This window comes from Rhinolophus hipposideros (genome assembly GCF_964194185.1).
Source record: "Rhinolophus hipposideros genome assembly, chromosome: 14".
In the NCBI taxonomy this organism is placed as follows: Eukaryota; Metazoa; Chordata; class Mammalia; order Chiroptera; family Rhinolophidae; genus Rhinolophus; species Rhinolophus hipposideros.
The window spans coordinates 32666405-32680994 of NC_138060.1; the positions used below are offsets into that span (position 1 = coordinate 32666405).

At 35.1% G+C, this 14590-nt stretch overlaps 1 protein-coding gene across 7 annotated transcripts in view; it reads right to left on the reverse strand.

Annotated features, from left to right (window-relative positions):
* The window catches only part of PPP2R3A (protein phosphatase 2 regulatory subunit B''alpha), a 140315-nt gene that overhangs the window by 54673 nt on the left and 71052 nt on the right, over nucleotides 1-14590 (reverse strand). For all 7 annotated transcript variants that reach the window (XM_081071559.1, XM_081071556.1, XM_081071560.1 and 4 more), the window contains one exon: nucleotides 2169-2243. In XM_081071559.1, coding sequence (XP_080927685.1) covers nucleotides 2169-2243 — 75 coding nt within the window. The remainder of the gene's footprint in view (nucleotides 1-2168; nucleotides 2244-14590) is intronic.

A 14590-nucleotide genomic window follows, 5' to 3' on the forward strand; every position in this document is an offset into this window, starting at 1 on the left:
GATTCATTTTTGTGAACTTGGGCTAAAGCAGCATAATACGAATAAAGTATAAATTTAAAAAATGTAAATAATATGCAAATTCCATGAAAATATGTCTGCAAAGACAATTAACTATATCCTGTTAATTGACCAATGTAGCTCTTTCTGGTCAACAATTAACAACAGAATTTCTTGGAAAACGTGAATTATATGTGAACAAAACTATTTTGTGGCTTTTCACTCTGACATCATAAAAGTTCCTGGGGACCACTTGCTAGATGACCACAGACCATCATTTAAATACCAAACTAGAAAGTGTAAAGAAAGAAAGTGTATCTCTATTTCACAATCTTGTTTTTTAACATCTTTTCTAAGAATAAATTTCAATAAAATGTTACTCTAGAGAGTGCATTTTCTGAATTGGTAGAAGGTTGGACTAGATTCTCTCTAAGATCTTATCCAACTCTTAAGATTCTAAATTATGCCCTGAGTTTATAAACAGTCAACAATCAGAACCCCCAAATTCCCTTTGGGATTGAAGCCAGAATTAATGTGTAGAATTCTTAAACATGAATACTTTCAATTATTCACTCAATAAATATTTACTGTGTATCTATTATGTACTAGGCACTATTCTAGGTATTGGAGATACAACAGTGAAAAATACCGACAAAGTCCTTGCTCTCATGGAGTTTATATTATAGAGAAGGAGATGAACAATAAACAAACAAAAATGTTAAGTATCAGATGGTATAAGTCCTAAGAAGAAAAATGAAACAGAACAAAGGAATAGAGTGTAGGGGGAGGGGCAGCAGGAGAAGAAGGGTGAAGACGGCGTCATCAGGGAAGGCCTCACTAATAAAGCAATATTTGAGCATGCATCTGGATAAAGTGAGAGAGTGAGTCATGTGGAAATCTGCAGGAGGGGTGTTCTAGGCAGGGGAAAGAGCAAGAACAATGTACCCGAAGCAGAAGTTGGGTTTGGTCTGTTCCAGCAACAGTGAGGAGGCCACTGTGGCTGAAGCAGAGCGCAAGGGGCAGGATGGTAGGGGATAAGATCAGAGAGCAGGGGATGTGAGGATTGGGGGATCATGGAGAGTCTTGGCAAGAGCTTTGGCTTTTATTCCGAGTGAGATGCGAAACCACTGGAGGGTTGAACAGAGGAGTGATATGATCTGACTTACATTTTCAAAGGATAACTCTACCTTGTGGAGACTAGGCTGAGGGTGTAAGCAGGGAGACCAATTAGAAGTAATCCAAGCCTGGGTGATTGAGGTGGAGGTAATTTAGTATAGTCTTGTGGTTCATAGGCAATAACTTCTGAGATGGTCTTGGATGACACTGGCACCTTCTGGCTCAAATAAAGTCTTATAAAGATTTATGAACACTGAGAACCAACCTAAAAGCAAAGAATGAAGTTCCTACAGGAGAAAATAAAAATGGCTACATGCTGTAACTTGGTAGAACCCAATAAATCCATGGCCAAAAAAAGGACCCTAAGAATGAGAGGGTCTTCCTCAGAGAAGACTGACCTATGTATTGGGGGATCAGAGCCAGAGGTAAGGGCCATTGCTCTGGAGTGTGGCTGTGAATGTGGCTGTGCGTGGGGCTCAGCTTTGGAATTCCTCCCAAGACAACAGGCTGCAGTGTGCACTGCAGGCCTGTGTACTCTCACTCCTCATTCATGCCTTGCCTGTGACTGATCCAATGAGGCCGTACATGAGAAACGGAACGATAAAGGACCTCACAAAACAGAGATTGTGATTATGTTAAATTCTTACATGATTTGTTTTCTGATGACACACAGGCTATTTCTTACTATCATTTCTACTTCTAACTTTGAAGTACTACAGACACATCTTTTTCTGGGAAAGGTTGTTGAAAATTCTTTCCAGTATTATTTGCAAATGCTAAAGATCAACTGGGTATCAATATTTATGACATAGCAAAAGGTAGACCTCCCAGGACCAGACAGAATGACTTTAATTTCCTCTTAAGCACTGGGTACAAACACTCTAAGAAGGGAAACAGATATAAATTAATCAATACAACTTCATCGGACCTTCCTTCTACTTAAGATAATTGTTATACCCCATGTTACTTTTGCATGAAGATGTGAAACCATGGCCACTAGATAGTGATAAAAAGATTTCTGGAGTTATATTAAGAAAAAAGCAGACTCAGCCTACCGTGGTGATGTAGCGGGAGTGGAATTCTGGAGCGTCTTTCAGGAACGTGAGGCCAGGGTGTGTATCCACCACATCCTGAAAAAAAACAAAATCAAAACTAAACATACCAAGAAACCCACTAAAATACCCACAGAATTTTTTCCTTCCTGTGGAAAAAGTTGCCAGGTGAGCAAACTTGCTATTGTAGAATATTGAATAATGCACTTACAATTTAATTAATACTTTATTAAATTCAAATTTTATCACAAGTATACTTATGTGTGCTCTTCAATATGCACAGTACATTTCAATAAAAAGTTGAAATTTTAATTTAGCTATTATTTGGTAATCTGTGAATCCAATGTACTGTAATTCTAACACATCAAGGAATGTCAGGGAAATTTATCCCACAGTTCTTAGTGGGGGTTGCTAAATGAAATTTTCACAGAAAAGATGATAGACACAAGCCAACTAGAATGATTCATCCTTAACGTAGAGACATGGGGTTTTTGGGAAAAAACAGCCATGTAGCCAAGTAGTTTGAAATCTGTCTATGTTGTGTGAGCCAGCTAATGTCCATCGAAATAATTGTGTGGATAAATCTGTTCTCAATTTACAATTCTTTTTTATTTTAAAATCTAATATCTTGTTCTCATGCGAGACTATAAAAATAGTAAAACCTTATGTTCTAATTAGATTTTTAAAGCACTATGAATAAGCCTAGAGAACCTATTAGAGATAAGTTAATAACCAGAGGCAACAGCAATGCTAACATAAATATAACCTATTAATTGGTTACTCATCAATGGACAGACATCAGTTATATCTCTGTTGGTTCTTCAGAGCAGGAATCTATACATCCCTACCAACCCAATCTAAAACCAATGGACCTTTAACTTTTTATTTGGAAATAATTTCGGTCCTATAGAAAAGTTGCAAAAATATTGCAGAGAAATTGTCTCCCCAGCTTCCCATAATGGTAACAACTTACAAACCATAGTACAATTATCAAAACTAGGAAATGAACATTGATACAATACTAACCTACAAACCTTATTCAAATTTTACCAGTTTTTCCCCTACTGTCTTTTACTTTTTCTGTTTCAGGATCCTACAGTGCATTTAGAGTTCTTGGGTCTCATCGGTCTCTCCCAATTTGTGGCAGTTTCTCAGTCTTTCCTTGTATTTCATGATTTTGACAATGAGTCTGGTCAGTTATTCTGTAGAATGTCTCTCCATGTGGTTTTGTCTGATGTTCTTTCATGATTAAAGTTATATACTTTCAGCAGGTAGACCACAGAAGTGAGGTTGTTATCCTTTTCAGTCATACAAGGAGTATGTGGTGTTGATATGTCTTATATCTTGTGGTGTTAACTCTGAACACACTTGGTTGAAGTGGTGTCTTCTGAGTTCGCCATCAAAAAGTTATTATTTTCCCTTAATAATTGATAAATATAGTGGGGGAGACACCTAGAAACTCTGCCAGTATACTGCTTCTGCGCAAACTTTTGCCCACTGATTTTGACAGCCATTGGTGGAACTTGACTGTGACATTTATGTTGTGGTGTTTACCTAATAGTGATTCTGTATTTCTCTAATTCCTTCAACATTTATTAACTGTAATTCTTCTGTAATGAAGAGCTAGCTGTCCCTTCTCTCCCATGTATTTATTTGTTCAATTTATATCAGCATAGACTCATGAGTATTAATTTTATTTTATGGGTTATAATTCAATACTATCATTATTTATTTTGTTGCTCAAAATGATAATAGCTTTGGCTACTGGGAACTCTATTAGGATGGCTCCTGTGTCCTCTTGACATGGCCATCCTTTTGTGAGTACTTCCATAATATCTGGGATCACAAGACGGTCCAGGTACATCTTACATTTTCCTTGCTCCAGCCCTGGAATCAACTTTTTCTCCAAATAGCCCTGGTTTCTTTTATTGTAGAATGGTATTTAGAAACCAAATCTCGGTGCCAGGTGTGCTCATTACTACTAGGATGTCATTATTCCTGGGTCCTCTTAGCAGGCAGAACCAGGAATATGTGTATGTATACTAATCTACACAAACACACATACTTATGTTTTTCTATAACTATCTCTACATATTAAAAACTATGTAATCATACAGATAACTCCGATTTCAATCCAATACCCCAAGGTTCATCATCATAGCCTTCCCCATTTTCTTTGCAACTTGAACAGAATTGCCAACCCACAACCCATTGAGAAAAAGTTACTAACTAGAGTACAGTATTTAATTACAGTTCCTTTTGTCTTTAGTCATACAGTATCCAATTAAAATACTGTTTTCCAAGGTAAGTTAGGTTAGTGCTTTCCTTTTCTTTATCCTATTTAATGTGGCTATGTTATTCATGTGTGATACAGTTCAGTTCATTTGTTACTGTTTATATTCTATTTTAGGTTTCTTTTTCACAGGTCCTCCTTGATTTTAATTCCTTATTTATTTCTTGGAGGGAAAGTATGCGAAACATTACTATGGTTCTAAGAGTCAAGCTAACGTAGAACTGAAATCTTAACAATGTCAAGTCTTCTTCCCACCCATAAAGAAGACATATCTCTCCATTTATATAGATCTTTAATTTCTCTCAGCAGTGATTTGCTATTTTTAGCGTACAGGTCTTGCCCATCTTTTGTCAGATTCATCTCTAAGTATTTAATATTTTGGGGTGGTATTATAAATGGTATTTAAAAAATACCATTTAATTTCCAAGTATTTGTTTCTAGTATATAGAAATAGTTTTGTATATTGAGCCCTTATCTCTAACCTTGCTAAACTCACTTTTTAAATACATCTTTAGCAATAGCCCACAAACTTTGATATGTTGTGTTTTCATTTCATTCAGTATAACATACGTCCTGATTTTCCTTTTGATTTCCTCTCTGACCCATGGGTTATTTAGAAGTGTTATTTAGTTATCAAATATCTAGGAATTTTTCACAGATCTGTTATTATTTCTAACTTAATCCCATTATGGTCAGAGAAGATACTTAATGAGCTGAATATTTACAATTTATTGAGATTTGTTATATGAGATTTGAATATGGTCTATCTTGGCAAATATTCTGTGTACATGTTAAAAGAATATGTTTTGCTATTGTCAGGTAAAGTGTAACAAAATCAATTAGGTAATGTTGCTTGATAGTGTTGTTCAAGTGTTCTACATCCTTATTTAATTTTTCTCTACTTATTCATTATTGACAGCAGTACATGGAAATCTACAACTGTAATTGTGAATTTATTCACAATTTGTTTTTCTATCAGATTTTGCTTTATGCATTTTAAAGGTATGTTATTAGGTTCACAAACATTCATAATTGTTATATCCTGAATTGATCTTTTCATTATTCCCTAGCAATATTTTATGCTATAAAAACTATTTTGTCTGATATTAATAAAGCTACCCAGCTTTCTTTTCTTTTTGTGGTTAAAAAAAACCACATAAAATTCATCCTCCCAACAATTTCCGAATGTACAGTACAATACCATCAACCACTTACACATTGTTGTGAAACAGATTCCCAGATCCCAGCTCCCCAATCCTGCACGACTGAAACTCTACACCCACCAAACAGCCCCCCACCCCACCCCAGCCCAGCCCAATCTCTGGCAACCACCATTTTTCTTTCTATCTCTATGAGTTTGGCTATTTTAGATACCTCATATAAGTGGAATCATACAGTATTTGACTTTTTGTGACTGGCTTATTTCACTTAGCATACTGTCCTCAAGGTTTATCCATGTTGTTGCATGTGATAGAATTTCCTTTTTTTTAAAAAAATGGCTAAATAATTTACCATTGTATGTATATACCACATTTTCTTTATTCATCTGCTGATAGATATTTAGGTTGTTTTCACCTCTTAGCTATTGTGAATAATGCTGCAATGAACAAGGCAATGCAAATATATCTTTGAAATTCTGTTTTCAATTCTTTTGAGTATACACTCAGAAGTGGTGCCATTTTTAATTTTTTTGAGAACACTCCATACTATTTTCCATAGTGGCTGTACCATTTTACATTCCCATCAACAGTGCATAAGTGATCCAATTTCTCCACATCCTCATCAATACTTGTTTCCTGTTTTGTTTTGTTTAATAATAGGCATCCTAATAGGTGTGAGGTGATACCTCATTGTGGTTTTGATTTGCATTCCTCTGCTTATTTAGTGATGTTAAACATCTTTTCATATGCTTGTTAGACATTTTATCTTCTTTGGAGAAATGTCTTTTCAAGTCCTTCGCCCATTTTAAAATCAGGTTATTTGCCTTTAACCTGCATCATCAAGAAAAAAGGAAAGGACTCAAATAAAATAAGAAATGAAAGAGAAGTAACAATTGACACCACAGAAATACAAAGGATTATAAGAAAATATTACAAACAATTACATGCCAACAAATTGGGCAATCAGGAAGAAATGGATAAATTCCTAGAAACATACAATCTTCCAAGACTGAATCAAAAAGAAACAGAAAATCTGATCAGAGTGATTACTACAAATGAAATCAAATCAGTAATCAAAACACTCTCAACAGACAAAAGTCCTGGACTGGATGGTTTCACAGGTGAATTTTATCAAACATTCAAAGAAGAATTAAAACCCATCCTTCTCAAACTATTCCAAAAAATTCAAGAGTAGAGAAAGCTACCAAGCTCATTTTACAAGGCCATCATTACCCTAATTCCAAAACCAGAGACATTAACAAAGATGCAAAAATCCTCAACAAAATATTAGCAAACCAAATTTAGCAATACTTTAAAAAGAGCACATACAATGATCAAGTGGGATTTATTCCTGAGATGTAAGACTGGTTCAAAATCTGCAAATCAATTAATGTGAAATACCGCATAAAATGAAAGATAAAAATCAAAGGAACATATCAATAAATGCAGAAAAAGAATCCAGCACTCTTTCATAATTAAAACTCTCAGCAAAGTGGGAACAGAGGGAATATACCTTAACACAATAAAGGCCATATACAACAAACCCACAGCTAAAATTATACCCCATGGGGAAAAACTAAAAGCCTTCTCCTTAAGATCAAGAACATGACAAGGATGCCCACTTTCACCACTTTTGTTCAACATAGAACTGGAAGTCCCAGCCACAGCAATCAGACAAGAAAAAGAAATAAAAGGCATCCAAATTGGAAAGGAAGAAGTAAAACTGTCATTATTTGAAGATGACATGATACTGTATATAGAGATCCCCAAAGATTCCACCAAAAAAAAAAATTAGAATTGATAAATGAATTCAGTAAAGTAGCAGGGTACAAAATTAATATTCAGAAACCATTTTTACATAATGAAATATCAGAAAGAGAAATTAAGAAAACAATCCCATTTACAATTACATCAAAAAACCCCCAAAGTACCTAGGAATAAATTTAACCAAGGAGGGAAAAGACCTGTACTCAGAAAACTATAAAGCACTGAAAAAGAAAAAGATACAAATAAATGGAAGCATATACCATACTCATGGATAGGAAGAATTAACATCCTTAAAATGTCCATACTACCCAGAGCATCTATGGATTCAATGCAACTCCTATCAAAATGCCAATGGCATTTTTTCACAGAAATAGAACAAATAATCTTAAAATTTATATGGAACCACAAAAGACCCTGAATAGTACAAGCTTCACAAAAAAGAAAAGAACAAAATTAGAGGTATCACAATACCTAATATCAAATTATACTACAAAAGCTATAGTAATCAAAACAGCATGGTACTGGCATAAAAACAGACACATAGATCAATGGAACAGAATGAGAGCCCGGGAATAAACCCATGCTTATATGGTCATTTAATCTATGGCAAAGGAGGCAAGAATATACAATGGGGTAAAGACAGCCTATTCAATAAATGGTGCTGGGAAAACTGGACGGATACATGCAAAAAATGAAACTGGACCGCCTTCTTACTCCATATATAAAAATAAATTCAAAATGGATTAAAGACTTAGATGTAAGATCTAAAACCATAAAACTAAAACACAGAAGAAAACATAGGCAGTAAGCTCTCTGACACTGCTCTTAGTAAAATTTTTCTGATATAATCTTGGACAAGGGAAACACATGAAAAAATAAATGGGTACATCAAACTAAAAAGGTTTTGCACAGAAAAGGAAACCACTAACAAAATAAAAAGACAGCCTACTGAATGGGAGAAAATATTTGCCAATGATACATCTGGTAAGTGGTTAATATCCAAAATTTACAAAGAACTCAAACAATGCAATACCAAAAAAACAAACAATCCAATTAAGAAATGGGCAGAGCACCTGAATAGACATTTCTCCAGAGAGGACATACAGATGGCCAATAAACATATGAAAAGATGCTCAAAGTCACTAATCATCAGAGAAATGCAAGTTAAAACCACAATGCGTTGCCGAGGATGTGGGGAAAAGGGAACCCTCATGCACTGCTTGTGGGACTGCAAATTGGTGCAGCCATTATGGATAACAGTTTGGAGGTTCCTCAAAAAAGCAAAAATAGAACTACCTTATGGCCCAGCAATTCCACTTCTGCATATTTATCTGAAGAAATCCAAGACACTAATTTGAAAAGACATATGTACCTCTATGTTCACTGGAGCACTACGTACAATAGCCAAAATATGGAAGCAACCTAAGTGCCTGTCAACAGACAATTGGATAAAAAGAAGTGGTACACATATGAGTATACAATGGAATATTACTCAGCAAAGAAAAAGAGAATGAAATCTTACATTTGCAACAACATGAATTGATTTAGAGGGTATTATGCTAAGTGAAATAAGTCACACTGAGACAGACAAATACCATATGATCTCACTTATATGTGGACTCTAAAGAAAAAAAATATACTATCAAACAAAACAGAAACAGACTCATAGATACAGAGAACAAACTGAGGGTTGCCAGAGAGGAGGAGGGTTGAAAGAGTGGGTGAAAAAGGTAATGGGATTAAGAAATACAAATTGGTAGTTACAGAAGAGTCAAGAGGATGTAAAGTACAGCATAGAGAATATAGTCAATAATATTGCCAATCACTGCATAAGTTACATATTAATAAATGTCTAACAACTATGTGTACACCTTAAACTTATATAAAATAATACTGAATGTCAACTGTAACTAAAATTAAAAAGCAAAATAAAAAATCAGGTTATTTACCAAATAGGAGAAGATATTTGCAAACAACACCTCTGATAAGATTTAATATCCAAAATATATAAATAATTTATACAAATCAACAATAAAAAAACACACAATTCAATTAAAAAATGGGCAGACCCTGAACTGACACTTCTCCAAAGACATACAAATGGCCAACAGATATATGAAAAGATGTTCAACTTCACTAGCTATCAGAAAAATGCCAATCAAAACCACAATGAGATACCACCCACCTGTTAGAATGACTATTATCAACAAGACAAGTAATAACAAGTGTCGAAGAGCTTGTGGAGAAAAAGGAACCCCCATACACTTCTGGTGGGAATGTAAATTGGTACAGCCACTATGGAAAAAGGTTTCCTCAAAAAATTAAGAATAGATTTACCATATGACCCAGCAATCCCCCTTCTGGGTGTCTACCCCCAAAACTTGAAAACATTTACTTGTAAAGATATATGTACCCCTATGTTCACTACAACACTGTTCACCGTGCCAACACATGGAAACAACCAGTGTCTTTTGATAGATGACTGGATAAAGAAGATGTAGTACATATACTATACAATGGAAACTCAGCCATAAAAAGAAATACTGCCATTTCCAACAATATGGATGGATCTCGAGAATATCATGCTAAGCAAAATAAATCAGATGGAAAAAGAATCATATGATTTCACTCATATGTGGGATATAAAACTAAAAACAACAAATGAACAAACAAGACAAAACAAATAAAAACTTATAGACACAGACGAAAGCATGGTGGTTACCAGGGAAAGGGGGTGAGGGGGGAGGTAGAAAAGGATAAAAGGGGTCAAATATATGGTGATGGAAGGAGAACTGGTAGTGACACATAATGCAATAGATAGATGATGTATTATAGAGCTGTACACGTGAAACCTATATAATTTCATTAACTAATGCCATCCCAATAAATTTGATAAAATAAAAAACTGGATGATTAAAAAAATAAAATCAGGTTATTTGTTTTTTGTTGTTACTGAATCATAGGAGTTCTTTATATAAACTGGATATTAACTCCTTATGAGATATGTTTGCAAATATGTTTTCCATTCTGTACGGTGCCTTTCACTGTGTTTCCTTTGCTCTTCAGAAGTTTCAAAGTTTGATGTAGTCCCATTTGTCTAATTTTGCTTTTATTGCCTATGCTTCTGGTACCATATCCATGAAATCACTGCCAAATCCAAAGTCATGAAGCTTTCCCCGATGTATTTCTTCTAGGCGTTTTATAGTTTCAGGTCTTATGTTTAAGTCTTTACCCATCTTGAGTTAATTTTTCTATATCGTAAGACAAGGGTCTTATTTTTTTGCATGTGGATATCCAGTTTTTCCCCCCGTGTACTCCTGACATCCATGTTGAAGAGCATTTGAGCATATGGGCTCTCTATTCTGTTCCATTGGTCTATATGTCTGTCTTTATGCCAGTAACATACTGTTTTGTTGCTGTGGCTTTGTAGTATGTGTTTGAAGTCAGAAAGTTTGAGGCTTTCAGCTTTGTTCTCCTTTCTCAGGATTGTTTTGGCTATTCCAGGGCCTTTGAAATTCCATATGAATTCTACGATTGTTTTATCTGTTTCTGCAAAAAAATACCACTGGTATTTTAAAAATTTTTTATTGAGGTATAACTGATATACAAAAAATTGCACATATTTAATGTGTACAATTTGATGAGTTTTAACATATGCGTATACCCAGGAAATCATTACCACAACTAAGGTAATAAATATATCCAACTCCAAAGATTTCTCTGTGCTTTTTTTTTTTTTTGTAAGAATACGTAACATAAGATCTACCTTTTAACAAAATTTTAACTGCATAATACAATATTATTAAATACAGGCACTACTGTATAGCAGATCTCTAGAACTTATTTATTGTGCATAACTGGAACTTTATACCCATTGAACAACGTCTCCATGATTCCACTTATATCTAAAACAGTCAAACTCATAGAAGCAGAGAATAGAATTGGTGGTTGCCAGGGGCTTGGGGAGGGGGACCATGGGGACTTTGATGGGAGATTGCACTGATATGTAGACTGCTCTGGGAAGTATGGGAATTTAACAACAGTACATCTTCCAACCTATTTATTTATTTATTTTCCATTTATTTGTGAGAGCTTTCTTTTGATTACTGTTAGCATGGTATATCTTTTTCTCTCCTTTTACTTTTAACCTACTTGTGTCTTTATAATTAAAGTACACTTCTTTCAGGCAGCATATCTTTGGGTCTTGCTTTTTTGTCTAATCTTTGCCTTTTGGGAGTATTAATACTACTTATATTTAATGTGAATATTGATATGGTTAGGTTTACCTATTATCTTGCTATCTGTCCAATCATTCTTTATTCCTTTCTTTCCCCCTTCCTTTTCTGCTTTTGGCTTAAATGAGTTTTATTTTGTTTTTAATGATTCTTTTATTTCATTTCTTTTTTTGGATTATTAGCTATAACTCTGTTATTTTAGTGTTGCATCAGAGGTTAAAGCATACATGCTTAACTTACTACGAGCTACTTTCAAGTGATGTTATACTACTTCATGATTATATGTGAAACAAAAAATAGTACGGACTTCTATTTCTCTTCTCCCAACCTTTCTGCTATTGCTGTCTAATTGTACTTAAACATATGTTATAAACACAATACATTATTGGTAGTTTTGTTTAAGGAGCTGTCGTCTAAAAAAATCTGAATGAAAAATAATCACATACATTTATCCATGTAATTACCATTTCTGGAACTCTTCATCCCTTTGCATAGATTTGTATTTCCATCTGGTATTATTTTCTTCCTTGCCTGAACAAAAAAACATTTCTTGTAGTGCATTTCTGCTGGTGATGATTTCTTTCAGCTTTTGTGTCCAAAAAAAAGTTTTAATTCACCTTCATTTTTGAAAGATATTTTCACTGGGTATAGTATTCTAGGTCGAGAGTTCTTTTCTTTCAGTACTTTAAAGACGTTGTTCCACTGTCTTCTGGCTTGGACTGTTTCCAACATGAAATCTGCTGTCATCTTTATCTTTGTTCCACTCTATGAAATGTGACTATTTTCTCTGGCTGCTTTTCAAACTTTCTGTTTATTACCGGTTTAGAGCCATTTCGTTTTGATGTGCCTTAGTATAGTTTTGTGTTTCCTGTGCTTGAGCTTATGGAGCATCTTGGGTTTGTGAGTTTATAGTTTTTATCAAATATAGAAAAATTTGGGCCATTATCTCTTCAAATAATTTTTCTGTTCCCCTGCAATGCAAATGCAGCACAAACTATCCAGACTTAGTGCAGATTTCACAGGTTAAGGGTGCAGTCCTCCACAAGACTCCTCTCACATCCGACACCAGTTGTTATTACGGAGTTCCCAGGCCACCCATGCTTCTGACCACTGGCTACAAATCTGGGGTTTTCCACTACCCCTTCAACTTGAACAATGTGCCCAAATGACATACAGAACTGAAGTAATTATAATTACTATTCTATGATGAAGGATATACAACTCAGGACCAGCCAAATAGGTCCACATAGGACAACGTCTGGGAAGGTTCCAAATGTGGAGCTTATGTCCTCAGGACACAGTCATCCTTGCAGCACATAACTGTGTATCACTAACCAGGGAAGTTCAATTGAGTGTCAGTGTTCAGAGTTTTTTTTAATTGGGTTTCATTATGTAGGCATGATTGATCAAATCATTGGCCACACGACTGAACTCAATCTCCATGTTTCCACCCCTCCTTGAAGGTCAGATTGATATCACCTGTTTGAAAGCCCCCACCTCTAATCACATGGTTGGTGTTTTTGGCATGGCAAGTACCCATCCTGAAACTATCCAGGGGCCTATCATGACTCACTTCATTAGTTTAAACTCAGGCATGGTCCCAAGAGCCCACCATAAACAACAAAAAACTCCTATCATTTGGGAAATTCCAAGGGTTTAGAAGCTCTGTCCTAGGAATCTGGGACAAAGACCTAACAAATTCTTCTTTAGCATATATGCTGCTGAAGCGAGTACATAACAAATTCTTTATTTTATAAATATGTTGGGTTGCACATTTTATAAATGTGTTAGATCCCACAGCTCACTGATGCTCTTTTCATTTTTCTTTCATTCTTTCTTTGTGTCCTCCTGTCTGATTTTGGATAGTTTGTTTTCTTTGTCTTCAAGTGCACTAATCATTTCATTTGTAATGTTTAATCTGCTATTAATCCAATCTGATATATTTTTCACCCTAGATATCTTAGTTTTTATCTCTAGAAATTCAATTTGTGTCTTCAAAAATATTGTTATATTTGTTTTAATGGTCTTGTTTGCTAATTCTAACATCTGTGTCAGTTGTATCAGTTTCAATTGATTCATTTTTCTCCTTATTATCAACTGTATTTTTCTGCTGCTTTGCATGCCTGATGACACCAGCCATTATGAATTTTACCTTGTTGATTGCTGGATATTCTTACATTCTCACAAATATTCTCAAGCTATGTTCTGGGACGCTAAGTTACTTTGAAATTCTTTTATCCTTTTAGGTCTTGCTTTTTAGATTTGTTAGTCAGGACCTAGCAGTGTTTAACATAGGGCTAATTATTCCCCACTACTAAGGCAGGACTCCTATGACTACTCTACCCCAAGTCCCATTTATTATGAGGTTTTCCAGTCTGGCTGGTGGGGACAGATAGTGTTACTGTCCTTGGTTGACCCACAGGTACTGTTTCCTCTAATCTTGGATAGCTCTTTCTTCAGCTTTGGTTACTTTCCTCATATACAACCACTGATCAGTACTCTGCTAAATATGGAGGAGCACTGAAGATCTCTGGAGTTTTCTCCGCAATTCTCTCCTCCCCAGTACTCTGACCTGAGAATTCTAGCTACTGTGGTCCTCCTAGACTCTCAGCTCTGTTTCTAAACTCACGGAGTCCACTGGACTTGCCTAGGGTCCCCATCTTCATACTGTGGCTTGAAAACTCTCTCAAGGCAATAAGCTGGGTTAATTATAAGGCTCACCTTGTTTTCTGTTTCTCAGGAATCACTATCATTAGTTGCCAGATGTCCAGCATTTTGAAAACCATCGTTTTATATTTCTTACCTCATGTTTTTTGTTGTTTCAGATGGAAAGGCAAATCCAGTCCCTGTTATACCATCTTGGTCAAAAATGGAAGATCTGTTGACTTTGTATGTTAGTTTTATTTCCTCCTACTTTATTGAATTCTTTTATTGTTTGAGTTAGTTTTTATCATGGGTTCTCTTGGGTTT